We start from the raw sequence: 26,717 nt of genomic DNA, 5'->3' as shown, positions 1-26,717 counted from the left end.
TAAAATTCTCTGATGAAATTTTTCTTCGAAATTGTTCTCGCTCCACGATCCAAACGTTTAAATATTTTTCTTTTCCCGCCAATCGTTCTACCTAGCCTATCTTACCGACTCTAACCCCTTTCATCCCTGCAAATTTCATTTGCACCCCATCATTCAAATTATATCCTGCTAATTGTGAGCGTCAATTAATCAAATAATGAATCACTTATTTTGATTGGATGGTATAATTAATAATTATTATGGAAGCTCGTGTTCCTCTCACATTCTTATCTTGATATTTCAATCTACCATCCTGCACTCTAGCGGGATCACGAGTAATCATACCGTCAATACTGCATGATAAACTATATGGAAGATAATTAAGCCAATGTTCAACAACGTCCCTCGAAAAAGAAATTATTGTAATTGTTGCACAGCATCAAATAATAATCGGGGAATATAATTACAGACACGCTGAACCCATCGATCACTGTGCATTGCGCAATTTTCTGCGCAACCGAGCGGTGGTGGGCACCCCTGTATATAAAAGAGGGTGGAAATCCACAATTTTCTGCACACAACAGATAAAAGCTCGACTCTCTCAAGGATCGTTATTTATAAACAAAGTCAGGCCATTGACACACAATTTCGATGCGCTTTTAAATTGCCGCTTCGAAGGGGTGAGAACAACCCTTGAAACTATAATAGAAATGGAAAACGCTAGACGTACTAAACTAAACCACTTTAAAAAATTCCAAAAGCAATAACTTCTTCTATAACATGCCCAAAATAGTACAACAAAATTATGCTTGGCACACACACACAGCTGCGGAGAAAAAAAAGATTCTAACCCCCATACACTAATATATTTGAGAAATAAATAAGATACGAAAAACACATATGTTCTTTTATTTAGCTCGACGTTGTCTTGGAATAACTATGCTTCAGTTTATTTACACATGAAAATGATCTTTTTCATATTACGTCCTAAAAATAAGGAATTAGTTAAAGTAATTAATTATTTTTTATTTTATTCGACACAAAATATGTCTGAGCCCGGTTTGAAAATACGATGGTTCCTGGTATAATTTAAGATGCTTCGACTGAAGTGTCTCATAATTTATACTTCCGAGACTATTTATTTATACTGAGCAGTTCCGACCAATGACGTCGATAGTGCACACCGGGAATAGACATAGTTTGTTATTAGACAATTATGCGTGCCAAATACTAATGTGCTGCTGGGTTATTTTCAAGAAAGCCAGGGCTAACGTTTCAACTACAGTATCCCTTAAAACTGTCCGGATAGTTACTTTGTAATCGAACGGGGTCAAACTGATCACTTAGAATTTTAGATATCGCGATCGGCGTCTCGATAGCTTAAACGTACAGAAAGTGATAAAAATGGTTGTTTGTCCGAAGTCGGTCGTGGACTAATGACCCAGCATCAAGATAAAATTACACAAAAGTGATTAAACGGGAACAATTAAGAATTGACTGAACTTGATTGTGATATACAAATGATAAAAGTGTGTTTATTGAAATTTAAATATCAGCTAAAAGTTAGTTCTTCGCGGAAAGAACGTCGAAAAAATCGGTTTTTATTTATTTTAACAACGGCGCACCAAACCAAAAAATCTGAAAAAATTCATGAACAATACCTATAACAATATATGGCTACTGTAAAAATATAATTGTGGACATTCTAGAACTTCCATGTGAAATCTGCATTTTTTCGATTTTTTTGAGGCTTTTGATTTTTTACAAGCAGGATTTTCGCTTTAAAAATCTGAAACCAATTGCATAGTATGTATTTGGGTTCTTGACGTGTGTAAGATTTTTTTCAGAATTTCTAAACATCATTAACTAGGGAAAATAGGCCAAAAACTGATTTTTCTATTTTACCCCATAGCTACCCTCTGGATCGAGATACAGAGCTGAAACAGTATGTTTGCACAGTATGTTTTTTTTTGGTGTCCTATCGAATGACCCATCGTCGATATAATTCGGTTCAAGGGCATTTTTGACTCCTTATCCGGCTATACTTTAGCTAAAAGATCCTAGTTAACAAGCTAAGCTGACTCTCATTAAGGTCGGAAATTATCAATTGACTGATATCCCTCGTCACCCACACCCTGGATCAGTAGGGGTAACTCGAATTTAAAGATCCGTCGTGTTCGCGTGCTTCAGTAAATGCAAGAAGTAGAATCGGCAGATCATGAATTCATGATCAGACACGTCAGACGATTCCTATCTGACGCATAATCGATGAATTTTCAAACTCTTCTTTCTTTTCGACTCACTCTTACGTTTATAATATTACACAGACATCACGCGAGATGCAAATTGGCAAGCATTCTATAATCAAAAATAAAGAACCAAACGATATTCTTAAATCTTCTAAACTTACTTAGTAAATGAAACTGAAAAGCTTGAGAAAAATACAGAATGGACGAACTCGTAGGACTTTAAATGAGAATTTACAATTTCAGCCGGAAATATTTTGAGTAATTTAAACAAACGAAGTTGTGATATTGTTCGAGATTCTCGAAGTTACGATAATTCTGCGAAGCGGGCAATTGTAGGCGGTGCGCATAGTTCCAGGTGAGCCAATTGTCTGAAAGCAAAGGGCTTCGGGGTACAAGCATGATCTGGCGGCATAAACAAAGTTACGTTTAGTCACAACTTATCCGGACCCAACGTCGGCGATGACCTGGAGAAGTAAAATATGCAGGTTTCTGTTTTAAAAAAACACAGATGACATCTTGAGGAGAAACACCACTGAAAGAAAATCCCGCGACTCTCCAATTCTCAGCAAATGCACCCTGTGGAATAACACGACCTTCTCCATAAAATCAAAGGAGAATAGTCGTGGGGTCCTCCGACGATTTCGCCGAGGTCGGCGTGCTGGTACGCCGAAAAGAAAATGCAAAACGCTCGATTAATCGGGCGCAGGTTGTATCGAGGAGGGTTGTAGGGTAGTTCGAAGGAAAGCCCCCGAAAAGACAAGGGGGTGAGCGTGGTTGCGCATGTGCGTGCTCGTCCTGAGCACTTGTTACGGGTGCCTCAGTCTCGGCTTGTCTGGGCTGAGGGCAACACGGCCGTGCGTACCACCCTCGCGAACAATCCAGATCCCCGGGAGACGTTCTAAAGATAGAAAACAGAGAGAGAGAGAGGACCAAAGGGAGAGAGCGTGGTCGATCGCGTCCGAAAATCCTGGCTGGTCCACGGGAACGGATCGTGGTCGCGGATGAGAACGGTTTATTCGCGACGGATCGCGGCGACTCGCAGAACAGTTTCGCGAAAACACGCGGAGGATCGTCGTCGTGGAACAAGCGGATGTGTATGCCCGAGGATATGTGCGCGGCAACAAAGGTGTCCTCGGCCGTTTTCCTTGGTCCGAGATGATGTGCGAGGTCCACGGTGCTACCAGCTCCTCGACAGCCGGGATCCGGGAACAGAGAAACGTGGCCGAAGTTTGTTAATCGTGTGCGGATCGATTTGTTAGGCGATTCGCGAACCATCAAGTCAACAGAAATCGCGGCTTGATGCACCAGGTGATTCTCCCAGCTTTAGCCCTCCATCTCTCTCTCTCTCTCTCTTTTCTCTCTACTTCCTTTTCTCTCTCACCACCCCTCTCTCTCTCTCTCTCTCTCTCTCTCTCTCTCTCTCTCTCTCTCTCTTTCTATCAAACGAAAACAGATGGAACGGTGGACAGGTCGTCCCAAAACCACACTCATTATTCCCCACATGTTCCCAAGCATATTCTGTGTCTCGCAATTTTCTACGGTAGGCCTCCCCTGTTCCTTTCGTAAATTTTTCATCGTACACCGATCGATGATTGTGTAGTAATACTATTTATACCGGGCACACCGATATCGATGTCGAATATATTATGTAGCAGTGTTATGTTATACATTATATCCTCTTAAAATATACATCTTCTGTCACCTTCGCAATGCGTTACATCCTTCGACCCGTTTCTTTTTTCTCTTTTCCGCTAGTTTGCGGCTAGTCTAAAAACAGTATGTTTCAGCTATTGATTCGGTTATTTCCATGCGTTTATTGGTTATCGAGGCTCTCTAGTTCTTATTCTTGTTTCCAAACGCATTCGATGGACGATGGAATATAGCGTGCGGAAAGCTGGATCTAATGGTGCGTCGAGTTTCCTTGCCGTTAATGGGCATAAACGGATTTTCGATACTCTGAATCTGTTTGCTTTGTGGATTTACGTTCTATAGTAGTAGTTATTAGAGCCGTGAGAGCTGAAACTTTCGAACGGAAGATCGGCATTTATCTTTGAAGTTTGAATTTCCGGCAATTTTTATAAATCGTGATCTCCTTTCTTACGATTAGTTTACTTTTGTGCCCTAAAATGCACAAGGTTTATTGCACTGTCGTAAGAATTCAGCATACTTTTTTTCATATTTAATACTCGAGAGTAGGTATTGTGAGGAGATCAAATTAGATGATACGTGTTATTTCAAATGACAGTGTTGCTGTTAGTGTTGAGGTGATGTAGGTCACTGGCTGCACGTGTTCAACTCAAACAACAAGGACGTGTTCTCTACACTACTCCACGAAATTAAAGGGTCACTAAATTGATGTGACCGAAAAATTGTCATTCTTTGAAATGCTGTAACATTCTAAAAAGCTATGATATGACAGTCCATTTAAAATCGTTATAAAGAGAAGACTTGCCTCTACAAGATAATTTTAAAACGAATCTCGAAAAATTTTTTTTAAACCTTGTGGAATTGTTTGAAGTCGTAAGTTTTAACATTGTTTTGTAGCAACAGTCATGATCAGGATTGTGGTGATATTCTTCTACAAAATTCAATACTGGGATATAAAAGTAGAAGCTTTGTCCTTTAAAATGAACCCATGTAGACTTTCGTACGATTGTCGCTTATAAAGTTACAGCAGTTCAAAGATCAACCATTTGTCGGTCAAGATTTAGTGATCCTTTAATTCTGTGAAGTAGGATATGTGTTCCGGACGTTCGGGATGTCAGATAATATCCCTCGAGCATGCTAAGCACGTCTTCCAAACGGTTGATGTCGCAAAATCGGAGAATCCTTGAGACGTCTCATTTTGCTCGCAAACGGTGGTTCAGATGACATACCTCCTCTTCCACAAAGTGTACCTTTATGTCTGCTAAAATAAACATACTTGTAAAGATTGTAGCATGCATAGAAAGTAGATTTATAATTAGACAGCGGATCTTTATGGAAAATAAAAAATTTCCACCTGAATTGTAACAAGCTGGAGTGAAATAGAAATGTATCTTCTTTCGTAATATGTTTAATAGGTCGAAAATAATTATTGCCGTTTCAAATTGCACCTACTCATTGTTGTCAAAAATGCATAAAACCCGCTGTCTATTTATAATAGTAATATGATCTTACACCGATTTAATCAAACTGGAAGCAAATACTTGTAGTTACATCTGCAAAGAATGCATGACAGAAAACAAATATCATTTGACTGATAAAAATATGTTAGAGAATGTTTGGTCGATTATGAAACACAAATTTATAGAAAAACGAAAAGGAGTACGAAAAATTAGACGAGTGCTTTTTGATACATCGCTAAATGTAATTAATAATGTGGAAGTTTGTAAGAACTCGTCGGAGAGAGTCTAGAAGTTATAATCGTTTAAGATCGTTAAAAAGATGTCTCATTTAGATCGTGTTTAATCTACGGTGTGGTCTTTTCTTATCGCTGTAAGATATAACTCGTTTTTTGAAGGATGGTACACCATCAACAGTCGTAATAGCTGTCAACCCCACCAGACTGATCATGTTTGGGCGCTCAAAGTAGGGTGGACAGCCACGATGGCTGCTGATGCATCCAGGCTATCTTCTTCAGCTACCCAAGTTGATTTAATATATCATAGTCATCTCTATATAAATTGACTTGCGGTCCTGTCACTCGACGCTCCATTTTATTAACACGTTCACCGTCACACTGATCGAATACGACTAGCAATAATCTTTGATTTGGTTTAAGAATTATTTTTATAGCTACCATCTCTACAGTCTACGATTTCGTAGTCTGCGTAAAAATGGTCAAATTAATTTTCTGGACGTCGATCTCGCTCGCACATTTACACGCGATCCGGTGACTCGACAAGTTAAAACCTACTTTTTTATTTTATTTTTCGCTCGCCGCGTCTATGTTTTTGTCATTTGTTTAATACGCTGCTTTTAATTAACGCTGTAACACTTTGACTATTTATTTTACACGCTTTTAGCAGTGTTTTGGTATTGCAATTAAAACTGAATATAATAATTCTATTTCATATATATTATTCTGATTTATTGCTTTACATTCTTTTCATGTTCCGTTTTAATTGCTCTGTACAGTTTTACTGGTTTGTTTGTGTACTCGGAGTTCTCTCCGTTTTCTTTCAATAAAATTATGCAAGTGTGTTTATTATTGCTTCCCAGAGAGATTTGTCGATTTGTACATTTCATCCCATCCCATCATTGTAATGTTGCATTGTTTACGCAATTCTTTCCATTAGCTCACAGTTTCCTGCCACTTGAATGTATACTTTGATCGAGTTTGTGTTTTCACTTTTACATGAGGGAAATCGGGGGACGTCGTAAAAATATTTTCTGCATCTCACGAGGCAAATACATACTAAAGGTCAACACAAACTTGCATGGATGTTCTCAAAGAAAATTGTTTTCACTCTTGTGTTATCAAAACTTAATCCATAAATTCTGGATATGTTTTTTATTAGAATGAAAAAGAGATTTCAGAATATTCTAGTTTAAATAATTGATTTTTTCTAGATTGGCACTAATTGAAAAAATGGCAACTTTCTAATTGAAAAACTGACGACAAAAACTTGGACATGCACTTTTTCGATGCAGTTCCGTGTAGTTCGCCGTTGCATTTGGTAGAGTACGCTATTGCAATAGGTCCTTTCGCACACTGTCGGTAATTCAGACCTGTTGACTTATTTTTACTCTAATAACATCAGTAATTAGTAGAAAAAACGAAACTCATTACATCAAAATTATACACATAACAAAAAATAAGTATTTTCTTGATGAAAATTTTTACTTGAATTTTGACCTAAATTTAGGTCAAAATTAAATTTTTGACCTATTGCAATAGGTCCTTTGCACACTGTCGGTAATTCAGACCTGTTGACTTATTTTTACTCTAATAACATCACTAATTAGTAGAAAAAAACGAAACTCATTACATCAAAATTATACACTCGACAAAAAATAAGTATTTTCTTGATGGAAATTTTTACCTAAATTTGACGTGACCATCTTGGTTTTTCTTCTCGAAGAATTTCGAGGCAATTACCCGTACAAAGTAAAAGCAACGTATGCGAGAAAGTTAGAAGTTCGGGTGGCATTTTAATACAAATATTGCAGTGCAATTGCAGCAGTGCAACGTTCACCTTTTAAGAGTTGATATTCAAAAGTACGTCCTTCAGGCTGAATGCAGCGAGTCAATCGATATCGGAATTAAAATATCTTCTAGATTAATTACTTCTTGGCATAGATAGCTTAATACTTTTTTATAGGGAATGACGAGCTGCATCGATTAATGTCTTAAAATATATCGTTAGCTCCAGAATACGTCGCTCGAAGCTACGGTTATACAGGGTGAGGCACTTAAAACAGGCCACTTGAATAACTGGGCTGCTGTCGGTGATAGAAAAAGTGCATCAGACCAAACTTGCTTTATGCTAAGTGGGACATGATCTGCTGTCTAGAGCTTTTCGTACGTGAACACGTGAAACGCGTACAAAAAATCGTTTCTTTTTAATCACTCTCTAACGGCGTGCTTCGAGACGCGTACAATGACCCGTGATTAAAGGTCGTTCGAGGTCATTAAAGGTCAGTCATTATGGAACACAATTCACCCCAAGGATTCGATCGAATTTATGTTACTCATTTTTAATATAATCGCACATGATTATATCCTTGTATCGATCGTAATTAATTAAATTACTAATGCTTTCGGCGCAAAGAATTTTCATCACAAAGCTAGTGAGCAATTTTCTTAATAACGTAAATTACAACTAATTTTGTATCATGCATTCCTAAATTTCAAAACATTCTCAATAAAATAATTCTTCACAGACGCAATTCTAGTAACCCCTGAAGATGATCTGAATAAAGATCGAAACGTCGGAATTATTTTAGTAGTTTGCAAAATTGCTTTGTAAATCAAGTAACAAATGATCGAACCTTTGCGCTGGAAGCATTAGTAAATTAATATTAATTGCACATGTGTAAACAAATAATTCCATAATGGTACACGAGGGTTCGTCATGACTAGATTGCGAATCTCCATGCAAAATAAAAATTGTCTGGATCGATTGCAAGAAATAGAAAATAAATTGAATGTTATTTCTTCCCTTAATAATTTTACTAGAGGAAAAATCATATAATGACATCTTCAATTTGTAAAATTTCCCAACGGTTTCGAATTTCATCTACTCCATTTTCCTATAAATGCATAAAGATCCGCTGTCTAGTCATGACATTAAAAACATTTTCTGTACACTGATTTTCGCTATTGCATTGGAAAGTAGTTACATATAAGACTGTGCCACTATAGAATTGCTATCGGTGTCGATAGCTCTAGCAACCCCGATGCATCATGATTGTTTGAGCACGATTGTTATATATTTGGATTAGTCGTTGGTCTTCCCCATTTCTTCTTGAAAATCACGCAGGTGGCATTATAGGAATCCTTGTATATTTTCAAAGCATACAAAAATACTCGGACACGTGCACTAAAATAGGATACACTATGTGTGTGGACGTACGCATTCCGTGCTATAGATAGCGCCATTGTGTGGATACAAATGTTTGTAAAACCTTGATCACAGCTTTTATATTGTACACCGTTCGATCGAAGAAAGTTACCTCTCTTGAGAATTTCTTGCATAATTATGCGAACATATTAACCCTTAACACTATAAGCACTTTTCGAATCCACAAAAAGCTAGAGATATCATGACAATGTTCTTGAAAAACAAAAATTCTGAGGTCAGTTCAACCTTATTCAGATTATGATTTTTTAAATAATCTTCCAAGATTGAATTATTTGTTCGCAATTTTAAGAATTCAAAATTGCAGCAACTCCATTCGCTAAAATTATGCACTACGAGTCAGAAGCAACCACAATCCGCCATTACCTTGTCCACTGTTTCACCCTCCACGAAAAACTGAATGTTCTAAGTAGCAATCTTCCTCATTCTTTCAGCAGCATCATTCCCGGGGAAAACAACGCTAGGAAGTCAACAAAGTTCGCAATGGACCTGTAACACGAGTCATCGTCATCTGAAAGCCCGGTGGACATGACGGACATCAATTCTTCGCTGCTCAAGTCCCGAGGAATGATGTAAATGAACAAAGCGCAAGAAGATACCATAGAATGGGCGAGCCGGAAGTATTCGTGTGAAAGCTTTGACGATTACAGGACTAATCGACGAAGCACTGTCGAGCAGCTCGATGACGCCGGTGAATGTTGCTGATTAGCGATCAAAGACGCTGTTTCCGTATTCGAGAGAGAGAGAGAGAGGGAGAGAGAGACAGTCGATAGGAAAGTTTCAACTCTGTTTTAAAGGAAAAATATCGAGGGAACAGTTTTGCGAGACGATTGAACAGCAGTGACCCGGTGGTTTCGTTCGGAAGCAGTGATCGTGCGCCGCCATTGCTTGATTAAACTCGCCCGGGCGTTTTTCGATCGAATTAGTTCCCGTCAGGTGACGATTTATCTTTGATGCGCGTCGGAGATTAATGAGGCTCAATTGGGGAGACCGGGTTTGGATTAGGTCCGGAAAGCGTGGTAATTGCTCGGCTCCACGGGGAGCTGTGGCGAGTGTGTCGGTGGTTCTTTATTTCCGCGAAGAGAAGGTTCGAGCCGCTGCAACATGGGCTGCGAGCTTAGCAAATTGGCGACCGCGAAGTCGCAGAACCAAACTCCCACGGATCCACGGCTTCCGCTCACGGCGAAACAGAAATTTACGGTTATGGCCAGCTGGAAAGCCGTATCCAGGGCACTGGAGCAGACTGGTGTCTACATGCTCATAAGGTTCGTAACGACGATAAGCTCCTCTGCGGAGACACAGTTTTCAAAACTTTCTGCGTTTCGCGCACGGTCTTGTTAACAAACTTGCCTGGAAACTTGTGTCCTCGAATTTTAATTATCGTCAGCTGTCTGGCCGACAACAAAGCTGCTCGGGCTATCATATTTTTCTGGATTTCTTCCCAAAAAATTACTGTTGTCGTATTTAAATGTCACACTCTGGTCCCAAATCGCTAACGCATAGTAGAAACTTCAAATATCATATTTCCGTGGGAGATACTCCAATGATAGGTCTACAGGAGAACTGTACAGCGAAAGTTCCATCGTTTCTATCTATAAAATGAACACTTTTGAATCCGGCCTTCATCAGTCATAGCAAATACAGATTTCGGTTGTGAGCTGTCACACTGATAATGGCACCGATAGGAGCTGATTCATTGGGTTATCACTTTACTTTCTCACTTTTATCAATTACACTGTCCAACAAATTTCAACTTTTTTTATGTTCCCTAATTACTGTTGGGCCCTTCTTATAGAGTTTTTTGCGCTGATTCCGAATCTGTCCTTAATTTTTCTCCTATACGCACAGTTTTTTGAGGAACATGGCTTTGAAAAAAAACATATTTTTCAACTTTAAACAAATATTGTGATGTTATTATAAAAGATATTGAATTGTTCTTTGCAGCAAAAGATTCTGTAGACTTTCCTGAATACAGTGATATCCAATATTAATACATTATGATTGTTTAAACATGTTTAAACATTCAATATCTTTTATAATAACATCACAATATTTGTTTCAAGTTGAAAAATATGTTTTTTTTCAAAGCCATGTTCCTCAAAAACTGTGCGTATAGGAGAAAAATTAAGAACAGATTCGGAATCAGCGCGAAAAACTCTACAAGAACCACCCAACAGTAGTTGTAGCACGGTGTTGGACAGTGTTATTGGTTACTCGTTATTGTAGACTTAGCTCATGTTTACTTGGAGATTACAACGCAAATTTCAAATTGTTTTCAAAATTTTGTCTCGTCAGAAAGAATTTTCTTCGTTTGATTCTGTCTTGATTACTGCAATGTCTTGTGTACGGTTCACCCTCGGCGAATGATATCACACGATTAGGCGGTCGTTTGGAATCTTCAAGGACATCATTAACGTCCGGCGCAGAAGTAGTCTTGCGTCCTTCGATTTTTGTCTTCGTTTGCATGCGCTGCATTTGTGCAATTTAGGTCGTTGCAGCCTTTTCCTCCTCATTTAGCTGCCTGCTTCCTAATTTTTTAAAGACGAGCTTGAAATCTGTAGCAATATGTTTTATGAATTATGTGTCTATTTCTTTAATTTTATTAGAAAAACGTTTGGAAGCTTGATACATTTTTGTATCTGTGGCGATTTGTACAGCAACGTATGCGAAGTCTGTTGTTGTCAGTGGAATAATTCTAGTGGAAACACATTGTGGATGATTTTTAAGGTTGTCTCTCTTATTTTATGACATTTTATTCTAAATATAACGGTTGGATGCGCGATAACATTATCGATAAACTTTACAGCACAGAGCCGCGCGACGATAATTAACCTGGACTGTCACTTTCAGTGCCTACTTCTTTTTTTATCTGTTGGCAGATACTAGAATCTATCCCCAATTTTTGTCTGTCAGATACACGCCGTTCCTCTTTATCTGTCGGCTCTCCTTTGTTCGTAGTGGAACAATAGGTTTCTAGATATTGGCGTATAATAACCGAGCGTAATTGACGTACTTATGTAAGTTCGCTAGAGAACAGTTTTAGGTATTATACTTAGGGAAGACGATTGTTGGCAGACCTCAAGAACGTCTGATATAATCGAAAGGATGTACTCCGCTTAGTGGTTGAAAAACTATAATTAAAAAATAGACAACAATAGGTCAAAATTATTTACTGATAAGGATTGCAAATATTTTGTAAGCTAAATAATAATGAGCGCAGCTTGTAAACAATGTTTAGGGAAATGTGAAGCATATGTATGCAGGGGAGAAATGTTAAATACGTTAATTTGACGGTAATACTACTTCACGGCAGTAAAAAATATTCCGTAACAGTTTAGAGCCGAAATAGATTAAAAAATCAATACAGACTGTTCAGCAACAGGTGGGAGAAAGATAGAGTGATTTCCTATGATAAAAGAAAATCAAACTTTAATAATTGTTATTAATTAAGGAAGCACTATTATTCATTTTTCAATGAAGCACACAGAACGTCACGTTTAATTTTGTCATAATTTAGCTTGCTATATCAACCCTTAAATCATCTACTCTGCAGTATAGTTCTTTTTAGCACTGCCTGTCCTTCCTGGTTATTTTCTAAAACATTAGATATTCAGTTTACGATGTAACAAAATTGCCAGCAGTATACGACGGTGCTGACAATGGACGTCACTCGTATGCATCACTTGTTATGAAACTTCGCACCCAACTAAGTGGAGCATCGAAAAATATTCGACATGTATTTTTTTATAGCCGCCTGTTTTCATGTTCACGGGGTGAAAATAGCCCCCCGAAGTTGCAGGTAGAAAAATCGAGTCGAAAGAAAATATCGACGATCGAGGCTGTTGCCTACAGAATTTTTAAAGGTTCAAACTTGAATCGTTCTTTCTTTTCGACGACGTCTACAAAACATTCCGCGAACGATGTCCCAGCTGAGATTATCATGACTCAAGAGAATGATACTGAAATTGTTTGATTTCGGAAACTCCATTCACACATCCCACCCCGTATATTTGCGGCAACATAACTTTGTACACCTGACCACTGTGCACTCATGCATTCGTCTATAAAATCAATAATAATATAGTAAGGGTTAGACCCAAATATCCATCAACATTTCATCTAATATTAGACTCCACGTATACTCGGTGTTCGACGTTGTCGTTCAATCAATGTGGCGCTCGGTAGAAAGTTTTCGAGCCTGCATGAAATAACGCGCGGTGACAGAACTTGTCTTGCAGTGCTCACAATGCAGCCTGGTTCTACTGGAATGGGTCAGCCCGTCTGTTTTAACAATAACCGAGAGTTGCTTCTACATCCGATTTTTCTTCACAACAGAATTCCGTAATAAATCGATTTCTGCAGCTTCGACTGCGCTGTACAAGAAACGGTACACTGTACCTTTTCAAAACTGTTACCTTTTCTCTTGATATTAACAGGACAGTGTCGGCAGATCCGTCGACAACAACACTGCCATTTTTCTCGACGAAATATCATGAAAACATGCTAACCTTTAGATGACTAAACAAAGTGTCGCGAAAGGCTAATATGCGTGCTTTGCAGCTTTTTAGTTGTAATAATGGAGCATAGTCGATATCGTAGGTCGTCGAAAGGTCATCCGAAGGTCGACGTATAACACATCGATGAATTTGTCGATACAGTTACAATGTCGGAGTACCAAAAATGTGGAGTTTGTTGATTCTGCTGCGAGTCTGCAAATATTCTTTCCGAGCACTATGTCGTGGCAAAGCTGTGCCAAAATCTTGTTTGCGGTGCTGCGAGACAATGATACTATGTTCAAATCGATAGAGCGTCAGTTTCACTGACAGGGGAGCATATTCGACTCGTACAAGGCGATTTTGACAAAACGTATTGGGGTTCTTGGAAAAATATTATTTTCATTGGCCATGATGATAGTAATCTTCGAAGTTAGTATCATTTTATCTTAGACAGTATGTTCTAGAAAAGAATTAAACACAGTAAATCTTTGAATTATTTCGCTCTTTTTTATTTAAATTACTAAATATGTATACTTAACATTGTATGTCCTCAAGAGATCTCCAAGAAAACATTATCGATTGGCCGCATACGTAAATCTCCAATTTCGAGGTTGGTTCGCAATTCTGTTTTCCAGATTCCATTATCCAGAGTTGTTTTAGACCATGCATCCCTTCTTCTATATGCGTTGAGGTCGCTCTCCCTTTATTTTCTATCTTTATCTATCCACTTGCAACTGAATCATTGGATTCCTGTATTGATGCACTCTGAACGTAACTAGAGCGTATAGGATAAGTTAACAAAGGGATGCCCTGAAATAATTTACCGTGGTCAGAAAACTGCTCTCACTCGACCCTATCCGAGCTGGCAACTAACTATAGAAAGATCTCCGAGCAGTGCCGACGAGTCGCTACGAATTTTGGAAAATCTGTACGTGTGTCCTTACGCTAATTAGTGCGGGTGAACTTATCACATGTATTAAAAAATCAGTCAAATAATTTTGTAACGAAACGACGAAAATTTCTATATAAATCATGATATTATCATCGCATTAACTTCTGTGCTCATGATAAAAAATATAATTCGTTTTTTTTTGTTTCTGGCAAAAATTAAATACTGCGGATCTTTATGCAAAATAAAAAATGCTTGCATCGATTGAAAGACACAAGAGCCAAATAAACATTTCTTTCTTCTTTTAATTATCTCATTAACGTGAAACTTATACACTGGTGGCCTAAAATCCTTTTGATAGGTCGACTGTTTTAAATTGTACATACCCATTTTTGTCATAAATGCATAAAATCCGCAGTCTAACTATAACTAGTAAAATAGTTGGCTTAGGAAAAATTGGAAAAGTCACCTTATTTTTTAGCGTTCTAAATCAGATTTCCTCCTTGCTCATAGTTGTGCACCCTGTGCAGAGAACAGGCAACGTATGCTTCCGTGACCGCGAAGAACTTTTTACATCTTGCGCCGACCCACTTCGCAATTTCAGATGAGGAGGACTCGAGCTCACTTAGGGCTATAGCAAACGCCGCTACCAGCATGCGATTCTCGTTAGGGTCGTTGCGTTTTCTGTTCTTTCGCACTGGACCATTAAATAGAACGTGTGTTAATCTCAAGTTCATCCTACCTACCGATTATGGTTCCGTCAAAATTACAAAGTGATAATCTTTTGTACTATAACCCCAATGTGCAAAAGATTTTTAATTTCTGCTATCAACGTGTCAATTATGCCTTTACGACAGGGTGATTGAAGCGTGATGATACGGACATTTAACACCTGATACCCCGTGTAATTTATTATCGTTCACGAACGTTCGAGCTACGAAAGTTCCGCGTGAAACGCACGCGTTCCTTGTTTTTCATTTTCGCTCCCGCCCATTGCTGAACAATGGGCTTCCTCGTATTGGCATTTTCAGAGTATTCGCGTGGCCGAACGCAGAAATAGTACGCTCAGGGTTGTTCCTGGACGAGTCGACGTGAACATCAGCCTATCATCTCGTTTCTTCGTCTCTCATAGCCATCCCCCTACTGTATTTTTCTCATGACTTTGCGAATCAGACCACGCAGTGCTGAATTTCGAGGCTGCATTTTAACGTATTGATAACCGACCTGACAGCCGCAAATATTTGATGAAATCGAAGTAATTTATTTAATATTGATACACGCATTCAATTTCCTCTACTGAACGCATATTTATTTCCACAGAAATTTATCAAACGCAAACTGGATGATTATATTGCTATACTCTGGATATTTAAGCAAATTCCCATTTCAATATCGTAGTTTGATAAAATATTTCTCCTCGTGGTAAATATACAACACAAATATTGTTAGTAGACGAGTTCTTTCAATTTTCTTGTGTTTCATAGATTTTAAGTGTCAGCTCAATGGACAACAAATGAATTCGTTGCTTGAATATGGGCAGTTAACAATGTTTAATGATATTTTGTGCTTTTAATTGTGTTGTTATTGGTTTTTACGACACTGTCTGGATCCGAATTGCTATTTTTGAAGATTCGGTTGACCTTTCATGTACGAACGATTGTTGATAGAAATGTGGGTCAAACACTTGCTACTAGCTGGTGGTGCATCGTTCTGTCCTATGCACGTATTCTCCACTTGCTATTCGGTGAAGAGACCAAGAAGGCCATGGGTAGGTACCTCTCACAGCCTTTTCGGGTCTCCTTGCGGCGTCGTTGCATCGGATGCACACAGGGTGGGCCGAATAAACTGCAACGTATCCTTCGAATTCGCTAGAACATCAAGAAATTGAAAAATGGGGACTTACAAAAGAAAGAGTTCAATCACAAATGCAATCACAATTTTAAGTATGTTCTGGAGGTACAATGGGAGACAAAAGTACAAGAAATTCGAAATCCATCAATATATTGGCAATGAAAGCCATTCATGAGTATATTTTGCTTTTAAAAAATAGATTAATTTAAAAAGCTTTCGTTTAATTAGTGAATTTTATGTTATATTTATTTTTAATCAAATTGTCTCCATATTATAAAAAATTGTAAGTGACTTTTGCGAATAATTGTACCCTCTGATTTTAGCTATGTTCAGTGGTCTACACAGTTGTCGCGTTTCCATGCTAGTGAGAAGGACAACACGATAAATTTGACGTTTTGTAACAGTTTATAATTTTTTGCTCTGTAACTGTTTAGTGAATCCTAATAAATTTTGAACATAATTAATTACATCATTTTTACTATTATATATATACAAAAAAAACTGGAGTTTCTAGTTGCGTTTTTTCAAGGTTTAAATAGGCATTGAAGTGGAATTTTATGAATTCTCCATAAGAAGACGTGTTAAAATATGCAAACTTTAAGTTGCTATAATTCTTAAACGGTGCAGTGAATCGAACCCAAACTTTGGTAATTGCATTAATTTAGTAAGGATTATATCTTGTCAAATTTTCAAAAATTTTGTTGCGTTTTTATACATATACCTCCAGAACATCCTTAAGCGTGAATCCTGTTACCACACTAAAAATCACAGATTATTTAACAAAAATACGATAGTGAAATAAACACGTGTTTCACGATTTCTAACTGAAATAAATATGTCGGAATAGTAGTATTTTTCTCCGAAGGCGTTATTAGATATCGCAGACGATAAATCCGTGATTTGGAGCGCAAAATCAATCGTTACATGGTCGGCTGCACGAGTCGCCAACCACGTTCATGATGTGCTTACGACGAAGGTCTCGTAAATCTAAAATTTCGTTTCCCGCCTTAAAGCGTTAAAAAAAGCCTCTAAAAGTTCCGAACACTTTAAAAATTACTCGTACGAAATAATCGTTATTTATAAACTGGAAAACCCCTTCTCGAATAACAACAATTCGTAAAACAATTAGACGAGTTTAACTCTGTCAGCGAATAACGCGTAAACGAGGAACGAGAGCCCAAACTGCTGGCGCATTACAACAAGATTGAAATCCCGATTAGAGTTAGACTTGATTGCATCTGCTCTCGGAAAAATCTGTTTACAATTAACGTTTCAATTTTCACGCTGCCCGATCAAGCGTGACTTAAACGTGACTTTCGAATTGTTGTTCGTGATTACATGCGATTATTTATGTCTTCGGTTGTGTGCTCGCAAAAATAGCGACACGTAAGTATGAAGCGTGTTGCGAGCGTTTTGTTTCGTCAGATAATCTTTGAATACTAAATGCAATCAAGCGAGAGATAATTGAGCAGATATCTACAAGGCCGGCACACTTCTTCCTCGCCACATTAAAGTAGGCGCCTAATTAGTTGGCCGCTTGGAGCCACTTCCCCAACTGTGAGTGACGTCACAAATTACTTCCCCTTCTGCAATATAGCTGCGATCATCATACTTCTTCAACCCCTCGCACTCGATGTCGCTTTAGCACTGAAATTACGGGAAGCTTGTCTGGGAGACGAGGAGACTGCAAACAAAACTGAGTAGTGGTAATAAATCAATTATAAAAACAAAAGTAGAGTTTAAACAACGCTTATCCTTTGTCTAACTGATAATCCTAATAAAGCAAATAACGAAAATGAAAAATCAGATTGATGTTTACCGAGAGTTAAAAGAATTCGGTCGTTGTTTCAGCACCAGCCTACTATCTCGCGTTTTCACGCTCATTCTGTCACTCGTCGGTTCGGAATTGGATTAGACTCTTTTTGGAAACACTCGGTACCTTTAGTATCCGTGACACATTTTCCCATTTTCATCTTCCACGATAGCAAAGTGAACACGGGAGCACCGAGTGCGGGAAAGAAGGCCCGATCCGCAGAGTGTCTCTTTCAAAAGGAGCTCTCAGCCTTACGCTTCTGTTTCTTTTTTTACTCGTTTTAAGGCAAACAATAAGGTCGAGCGGAGGCGAGTAGAAGCAGAGCGCAAAGGTGAGAGATAGTATGATGGAATTTACCCCTCAGAATCCTTGACCGGCCAACTAATTTGGTACCTACTTTGCCAAGTAGTTGCACGCGACCAGCGAGACTGATAGAGACAAATACTGCACACCAGTGTCTCTCATTTTTCTACCAACTCCGGAGGAAAGTGGCCAAACATGGGGAACGCTCTGAGAATCAATACAAACTTCGATTAACTGGCTCTAAGCTATCCTATTCACTCGTTCCTGCAGCTATACTTTCGTTTTATTCAGAAATCAAAAGAGTCGTGCACCACTGTTCAATAGTATAAAATTCTATTTAACATTACTGTATGTATACTGAGTGTTCAATCAATAGACAACATTGAGTAATTAGATTGTAAATTAGATTGTAAATAAACTCACAGTGAGAAACTTGTTTGTATGCATTTTCACTTACGGAAATTTTCTGTTTGAAGTTCTAGATTCTAGAGTATTCGATGTTATAAAATGTCGACACGTTCAGAGTGGTTTTCATGAGATGCTTCATATTAGGTTTCAAGCTAAAACTCCTGTTTCTAAAGCAGGGAACGATTATCATTGCTTCGCAAAACATAGTCGGGTCCTCTTATCCCACTCAACCCTCGAAAGAAGCTCAATCAGCTCCTCAGGCAGTGTAATCTTCTCTTCAGTTTTCTTCGCGGAGCTTAATTAATTCATCAACCCCCTCGCCGTTTGACGCAACGCATTTAATATTAAACTTATTCTCGCTTCGACCGAAATCTATTCAACACGAACCGGTAATTCTTATTAATGTACAATTTTGGTACACTTGTAACAAGAAACGAATCTTAATGCTCAATTAAAATTGTTTGCATCAATTACAAGGTACTAGAAATTGATTTCTTCTTTCACCAGTCTTAAATACATAAAATCTAAAATCTATTCATAACACTGAGAACAATTAATGATGTTACATTGTCTAACGATAGAAAATGGTTGAATTTCCTCCCTGAAAAATATACGAGAGTTAGAATACTACGGTTTAGAACGTAGCGGATCGACGTTTGACGATTTTGGTTATTTGCAGGCTGTTCGAGGAGAACGAAGAACTGTTAAACATGTTTACGCAATTCCGCGAGTTGAAAACGAAGGAGCAACAAACCAATAGCATGGAATTGGCGCAGCACGCTGAGAAAGTGATGTCGGCCCTCGACGAAGGTATCAAAGGGCTCGACGACATGGACGCTTTCCTCACTTGTCTCCACCAAGTCGGTGCCACGCACACAAAAATCCCTGGCTTCAATCCGCAATATTTTTGGGTAAGCTCTCTCTTTTTCTCTCTCTCTCTCTCTCTCTCTCTCTCTCTCTCAGAGAGAGAAAAATTCATTATTCAATCCCATTTAATTTTTCTGGCCGCGCTTGTCCGTGTTCCGAATTACTTCCCTCTTTAGAAAGTCGCCTCACAATCGGTGCTCAAGAAACAATTTACTCTTTGTTACCAAACTAAAGTACCATAGCTCCAAGCACTCCCGGCTCAGAGACGTTCTGGATAAAATTCTCTCCCTCCTTCTTTGACTTCCACGTAAACGCTTTTTTGTCCGCGCCGGCACAAAAGATCCGTTCATTTTTGTCACTCGCATTTTCGCCTTTTAAATGTCATCTTTAGAACCCTTTTGTGACCCGATGCATATAGACGGCTCCAGACGGAGGAATAACACATTCTGCCGTTAGTGGAGCTGGACTGTCCCTTCAAAGGGACAGATCGGAAAACCTCGTCTCGTCTCATTCTCGCAGAAATAAAACATTTCTGCCTCTTATTGTGGACTATAAGCTCACTAGACAGTGAATATTCGTGGAATCAATGAAATAAATACAGTTCTCGTTCATTTTAGAAAACAGGGTGTGCATCGATAATTTTCGAAAGCATTTAATCTTTTTAATGTTTTATATTTCTTAAAGTAGTCCGCTCGTCCCCAAAATGTTTAATCTTTGCCGTGTTCCTCAAAGTCCCGTTGATATAAAGAACACAAAATATTGACACAGGGATACAGCGAGTAAACTATGATTTTCCAGGAACGTGAAATCGTGAGTCGCATATTTACACACAGATTTCCCTTCCAGAAAATCGAAAAGCCGTTCCTGGAGGCGGTGGAGCGGACGTTGGAGGATCGATACTCGGAGAACGTGGAGAACATCTACAAACTAACAATCAAATTCATAATCGAGACTCTGATCGACGGCTTCAACAAGGCCCAGAAGGAGAAAGCACAAACTGACAGCACCAAATCCTAGTCGTCTCGGACATAAGGAACCAAATCCCACAAACTTTAAACGCTCGATCGAGACGGATCCCGATCAAAGAATCCTAATCCAATTCTCGAGTGGGAAGCGATCGATCCCACAGGGGAGACGTCGATCGTTCTATCGCGCGGTCGTTCGTTCATTAAAGAAAAAACACAAAAAAGAAAAACGTATCCTCGTTTCTGTGCAAACCACGGAACGATCTTACAGATCAAGAGAAAGACGAATTATATAATGTATTCACGTCGAATAACGTTCTTTTTTACAGAGGTTCAAAACGACGCGTCGTCGCCGATTAGATTTGAGATGATTTCCCTTCGAGCAGGTCTCGATCGTGTGAAATCATGCAGGGAAAAATGACGATGACGGGGCGAGTCGTGAACTCTGTTGACGGTCAAAGACGATTGATAGTGCGGCCATCCGAGTACAGTATTCCTTCGAAAAATCTCTAATCATTCCGTCCGGATTTGTCGACTAATTTCGGAGGCGGGGAACAATTTCAGATCAAAAGAGAAATTTTTTATAGCGATCCTGGCCCCATTACGATAGCAAATCAAGAGAGACGACCAGTCGGATAAGTTCCTGAGACTTCGAAGCGATGTGAATCGACGCATCCGGCTGCTTTCGATCGTTCGCGATTATATTTTGATAACACTCTCGCGAACAAACTGGGAAGATTATCTTGGTGAAAACGAGGTTAAACGCGATACTGGATAATTTTAAGTCGTTGTTAAAACATGGAATTTGTTAAATAACGCCGTGTGAAGTCGCGCGTTTGTTGTTTGGATTGTTTAAGCCTTGTTCCATTTGTTCGTTACAATTTAGAATATTCTATTGCTACCCCTGTGTAACCAAAGAACTTCTTTAGTGCGATTCTACTGTTCTTTCGACTCTAGTCGTATTGTTATTATTGTATAAACGTTTGCTTTAGCAGGACTTGAATTGGTTGTAGTGCTGGACGTATATTTCCAGTGCGTTTAAGAGTTTATTTCAAGAAAACGATAGAACTTAGTGAAACCGAAAGATTTCGGAGTAAAGCTATTTCCAGACGATGAACAAGTTTATTCTGAAACGATTGATTTACATAGACATCTATTGTTAATATACCATGTGTAAGATAATTTAATTTTTACCGAAGAACAATTGTGTCAGGTCGGTCAAATGGTCGCAAGAAAGTAAATTTCAGCTGGTTCCTCTGTTTTAATGAAATTTTAAAGAAACTGAACTGTTTGGCCGACCCAATGTTCCAGAGCATGTTACTTTACCATTTAATGTGATATCTTTTCGAAGTATCGAACGCTGTATGTAATTCTATCCAAGGTTGAGAGTGCAAGTAAGGGGTTACCATAAATTCGAGATTCTTGAAGGCAGAGAGTTAGAGATTTTCTAGCGAATACTGTATATTCGTCGATAAACTTCTTTGTAAACTCACTCACGTCTATCGGTCACCATGATCTTGCATCACCTTCCAAAGAATTTTCTCCGAACGAGAAATGTTTACCACAGATACATCGCGAGACGATTCAACAGAAGCAACACTTGATTTGCTGTTTCCTTTACCGTAATACCGATTGTGAAGTCCAAACAATATAATCACAATGTGTGGATACTGTGAATTGTTTCAAACAACTGCCAACAAATTATTTACTATAATTATATTACGATACTTTCCTCGTAACGTTGTTTATAATTCACGTTAATCATTCGCACTGCGACGCTGTCGAATCCGTAAGAATAAGTAAGAGAAAATTAACCAAAGTTTTTCGTTAGGCTTAGGTCGTAAACGTAAGCGTGTGCGAGATCTACTTTATAACGAGAGGACACAGAAAATTACAGGTTTTGTTACTTTACGATAATGAAGTACACTTGGAAATCAGGGATGTAACAGATTGACAGAATTTTGCTAAGTTTATCTAATAAAAAACTGTACACAAATAGACTCTCAAGAACTACTTGCTGTTTCCAGTTACCATTCTAGGATCTATCGATATCATTTGCATATATCCATTACACGTAAATGTGATTTCAAACGTTCACGTTCAGATTGCACTGTCCCGTATAAGACCCATTGAATTTTTCTTACCGCACATTTAGAACAATTGAAAGTTCCTACACGGTACCATACACGTTCACAAAAAAGGAGTTGTTTACAACACACAATGTTCCCCTCCATACTAAACAACTTTCATACTAAACTTTGTACGTTTACGAGACATTCCAGGGTGTCCGATCGGGGGTCCAGAAACAAAATCTGCAGTGCGAGTGCAGCAGCATCGGCCACGACCATACTCGCGATCGACGTTAATTCGTGTGTCGCCAGGCGTTTCAAAGTCGGTTGCAAGGGTGCAATATTGGAAAGTGCTGTGGCACCCGACAAAGAAATCGATAACCTGTATTCTCACAAAGTACAGAACCCATTAGGCCGCTTACAAACGTGGCAGGATGCAAAGGCATGTGCACGGGCAAGATTATTAATAAAGGACACATCGATTTCTTCGGCGAATGATCTCCATTTCGATGGAAACGAATCCCAGTCGGACCAATAGCAAAATGATGGAATCGCCGAGATTCGAAACGCTGTTCAGACAATGAAAACATAGATGAAAGCTAGAACTCATCGGTTTTGTGTACACAAAAGGCCAATGGCTTCGATCACTATTATTTCTGGCGGTATAGGGACGAGATCTCTTCCGAAACCTTCTTTCAACGTTGATTTTGAAGCGTTGATTGTTAGCTTCGAACCAAAAAATGTATCGAGATACAGAAAGCACGTAAAATTACAGAAAATAATCAATTAGTAAGGATTTCACGGCATTACTGGGGAAGAAGAGTGTAAGAATGACGAAGAAAAATGAGCAAGAAAGAAGTGACGTAAGTGAAGAAATTAAATAATAAAGAAGAGAATTATACCAACCTTAAGACATAAATAACGTGCGTGGAGAAGAGCTGTTGCATCTTCTGGGTACACAATCATGTTCAGAGAGTCTATTGAAGAGGAAGGATGAAGGAGAAGAAGAAATATAGTTTAAGTTTAGAAATAAGTAGGCTCACATGAAGTAAAAATGTATATAGCAGTGGATGCTGTAAATAGGAATGTATGCGACCAGTGTGCAATAAAAGCGTAACGCGCAACGTAGTTTAAGAGAATCGTAACTCCTTAAGGGAATAATAAAATGTCATTGTTTTTCTTATTATTATACTACCATCGATAAATATATTGTCGTGTGGATTTCGGCGAGCAATGTCGCGGATTTTCGAGCGAACCTCGAGATTATCATTTTTACGAGCTGTTGCTGAAGCCATTGAAGTCGCCAGAGCAATTAACCGACAGTTTTCTACAGTTTTCCGAAGAAGATCGTGTCAGATTCCCCGAATATGATTTCCGCGAGATCTCCGAGTACCAAAGTGATAAACGCATCGCGTTCGCAGAGATCATCAGGAGAGATACTTTACGATCGTGATTTGTATAGTGTATAATCAAAAATTGTGTTAGGAACGCACGTCGTCTTTGACCGTCAGGAGATGATTATACATATAATAGATTTTTACTCGTAACTAAGAAAGAAAATATGCGATCGTTAGGGTGTATCCCTTTGCGCAATGTCAATTTCCTAGGCGGTTCTTACAACGTAGAACCCCTTTGTCTCTGTATCTTCCTCGACATATGTATCTACCTTCGTTTCTCTCTGAGGTAATTTTAATCAGTTTGCTTGGCGACGAGGATGTCGAATCGCTGCTGTCAAAAATCGCAAACTCTGCCTGTAGACGATCACAATGGACTCGCACAATCACGTGTTCAGCCCCGCAAAATACAAATGAAAGAACTAATTACGATCACGTATCATTTGGTACACGTTTCTGCAGATTACGATTAGACTGCGGATTTTATGCATTTATGGAAAAAATGAGTAACTAATGCAAACAATTTTCATTTTGTATAAAGATCCGCAGTCTATTATGATAGTCGTACACTGTAATATGTCCTTTATTAAACTATTGAACGAGGTGTCTCTAATTGATGTAGAAGAAATGATCTTCAATAGAAATTTAATATGTATATTGTATCTATTCTATTTATTTTAATTGTTGATTCATGCATTTATTTATAGTTGCGTTGTAAATGTTGGGACACCTTCGCAAAACTATACTAGCAATAGTACCGATGAATCAGACAGGCCTACTTTTCCGATTAAAAGTGTAAGGACACTATTATAACGCATAACAGGGTTCATTGTGAGACGAAAGCTGTTCGTCCATAATTAACGAGCAGGGAACGACGAGAACTTTTACCTCAGAGGGAAAGTACGTGTTCAATGATAAGGGAGAAAATGAATATGTATCTGTCGCATTATACACGGTCGTCATACCGCAAACTTGTAGACCATTTGTAGTGGCATAGCGATTGGCAAACAGGAAAGTGGTCGACGAAGCATCTAGAGGAAATCTCTCATATTTTTAATATGATCGCGTTTGTATGAAGCTCGCCAAACTCCTAGACATCAGTGATCGACCGTAGACGATCAACGACGAATTTAGAATCGTGTACAATGTGAACAGACTCTTCATAACCAGAAGTAAGATCGATCGACGAGTTAGGTAAAAATACAGCGCCTTCGCAGTTCGGTTAAATTGAGAACAATTTCAGTAATTCAATCGTCTTGATAGGATTCTGTTTGTTAATTAATGTTATCCGTACATGTTAAGACGAAGAAGCAGTTAGTAGAAACATAAAAGACGAAAAAGCTTTATTTGATCGGGAAGAAAAGAAACTGTACAGTTGTTTGAAAAAGGAAATATGTTTTGTATCGCTTGTATATATAACGTTCCTGCGAAGTATTATTAAAATAGCAACACTCTGGAGCGTTATAAAAATGTTAATGTAATTTGTACCTATTAAGATAATAGTGGGTTAACCAATAAATAATGTCTGAATTTTCCACGAGAAATCGACTCTGCTCTTTTCGAAACAAGAACTGAGATGTTAATGTAGAATTTTAAAAAATCTCATTTCACTTAATTGAATTGGTTCAGTATTTTCATTGATTTGGACGTAACTGCACGACGATGAAACCGTGAATGTTTCGTGATAGAAATTTTCAATCTAATTGGAAATATTTCATGTCGTACCATGCGAAAAATTGTCAAAATGATGGAGATATTCAAATCTAGCTTTCGGAACTATTTGCAATTATTTCTTATTGGAAATCGTGGGTATTATTTGTTGGCCAACTCGATAGAAACATAAAAGACGAATAGGCGAAGAAATTTAAGCTTTGTACGATTTTGATTTACCTAGAAGAAAGAAACTGTAGATTTGTTTAAAAAGGAAATGTGTTTTGTATGAATTCTTTACCATAATGTTCCTTTGAGGTAGAATTGGAAATGTGACAGTGTATAATCGGAATTTCGATTGAATAACGAATCACGATGGCGCTGCGATAAATGTTGCATGAACTGAGTATTAACAAAACCTGTATGAAATCGTTGTTATACAGAACGACCGTGGATTTTTACAAGATTTCGAAAAAGTCCGCGAGAACCGTGCACACGGCACATTGGATGTGTATGGTAAGGAACCATTTGCTCGGCACACACAGTAGTTGGAAACCTCCTCGGAAACGTTTTTCTTCCGAACTGAAAAACATCTCCCTCCTAAATCACTATGAAATTTTTATACATTAATACACCTCCGTGGCGACGCGAAGCTGAAATTACATGTAAAGGAAGATCGAGTGCCTACATCGTTTTCAATTCACGTTTTGATTTTTACAAGACTCTTGGGACACCGAGCATTGTCGGAAGGCTTTCGTTGATCTCCTTCATAGATCGTTTGCTTCGGGCACGAATTTACAGAGTAAAAGAATTCTTACCGTAACCGTCTTGTGTGAGACAGACCTTAGCCATAAAGAAGAAGAAACAAAAGAAGAAGAAGATGAAGACGGAAAAGAGTTTCGTATAAGCGAGAACAAAATGCACAAAAACGTGTCGTACCTTCCTTTCGCGCAAAAAAAAAGAAGATACCTATTTAATCGAAAGTTTCCACCAGAAAACACAAAAAAGCACACGAGAAATCTATGTGTATATTGTATACATTAATTTATAGTATACTTTACAATTATGCGAACGTTGCATTATCTGTCTGTTTGTTCTACACAGGCCAAATGTATTATTATATCCGATGGAATATAAAATTCGAAAATATGTATGCATATATGTATATGTATATATTAAGAAGAGAAATATATATGTATACATATAGAACGATTACAA

General features: G+C 38.3%; 1 protein-coding gene across 2 annotated transcripts; it reads left to right on the top strand.

The window, feature by feature from the left end:
• Nucleotides 1–3,046: 3,046 nt before the first annotated feature.
• On the top strand, nucleotides 3,047–26,717 carry LOC143208559 (globin-1). 2 transcript variants are annotated; one of them, XM_076423024.1, is made up of 4 exons: nucleotides 3,047–3,536; nucleotides 9,232–10,059; nucleotides 19,234–19,465; nucleotides 20,268–26,717. In XM_076423024.1, exons 2-4 carry the CDS (start codon nucleotides 9,899–9,901, stop codon nucleotides 20,436–20,438), a joined length of 564 nt encoding a protein of 187 aa, XP_076279139.1. In that variant the 5' UTR covers nucleotides 3,047–3,536; nucleotides 9,232–9,898; the 3' UTR covers nucleotides 20,439–26,717. The 2 variants fall into 2 exon arrangements, with proteins under 2 accessions (XP_076279139.1, XP_076279137.1); XM_076423022.1 differs by having other exon boundaries at nucleotides 9,229–10,059.

The sequence above is a fragment of the Lasioglossum baleicum genome, chromosome 5 (genome assembly GCF_051020765.1).
Source record: "Lasioglossum baleicum chromosome 5, iyLasBale1, whole genome shotgun sequence".
Classification (NCBI taxonomy): domain Eukaryota; kingdom Metazoa; phylum Arthropoda; class Insecta; order Hymenoptera; family Halictidae; genus Lasioglossum; species Lasioglossum baleicum.
Note: the sequence above shows the minus strand (reverse complement) of the source record. Positions and strands in the feature narration are given on the sequence as shown.

What these genes read in the sequence shown, in the direction of transcription:
- LOC143208559 (XM_076423024.1), top strand. Translation starts at nt 9,899, where the DNA reads ATGGGCTGCGAGCTTAGCAAATTGGCGACCGCGAAGTCGCAGAACCAA. An exon ending in GGTGTCTACATGCTCATAAG is followed by an intron (nt 10,060 to 19,233) that starts GTTCGTAACGAC and finishes GGTTATTTGCAG; the next exon opens with GCTGTTCGAGGAGAACGAAG. An exon ending in TCAATCCGCAATATTTTTGG is followed by an intron (nt 19,466 to 20,267) that starts GTAAGCTCTCTC and finishes TTTCCCTTCCAG; the next exon opens with AAAATCGAAAAGCCGTTCCT.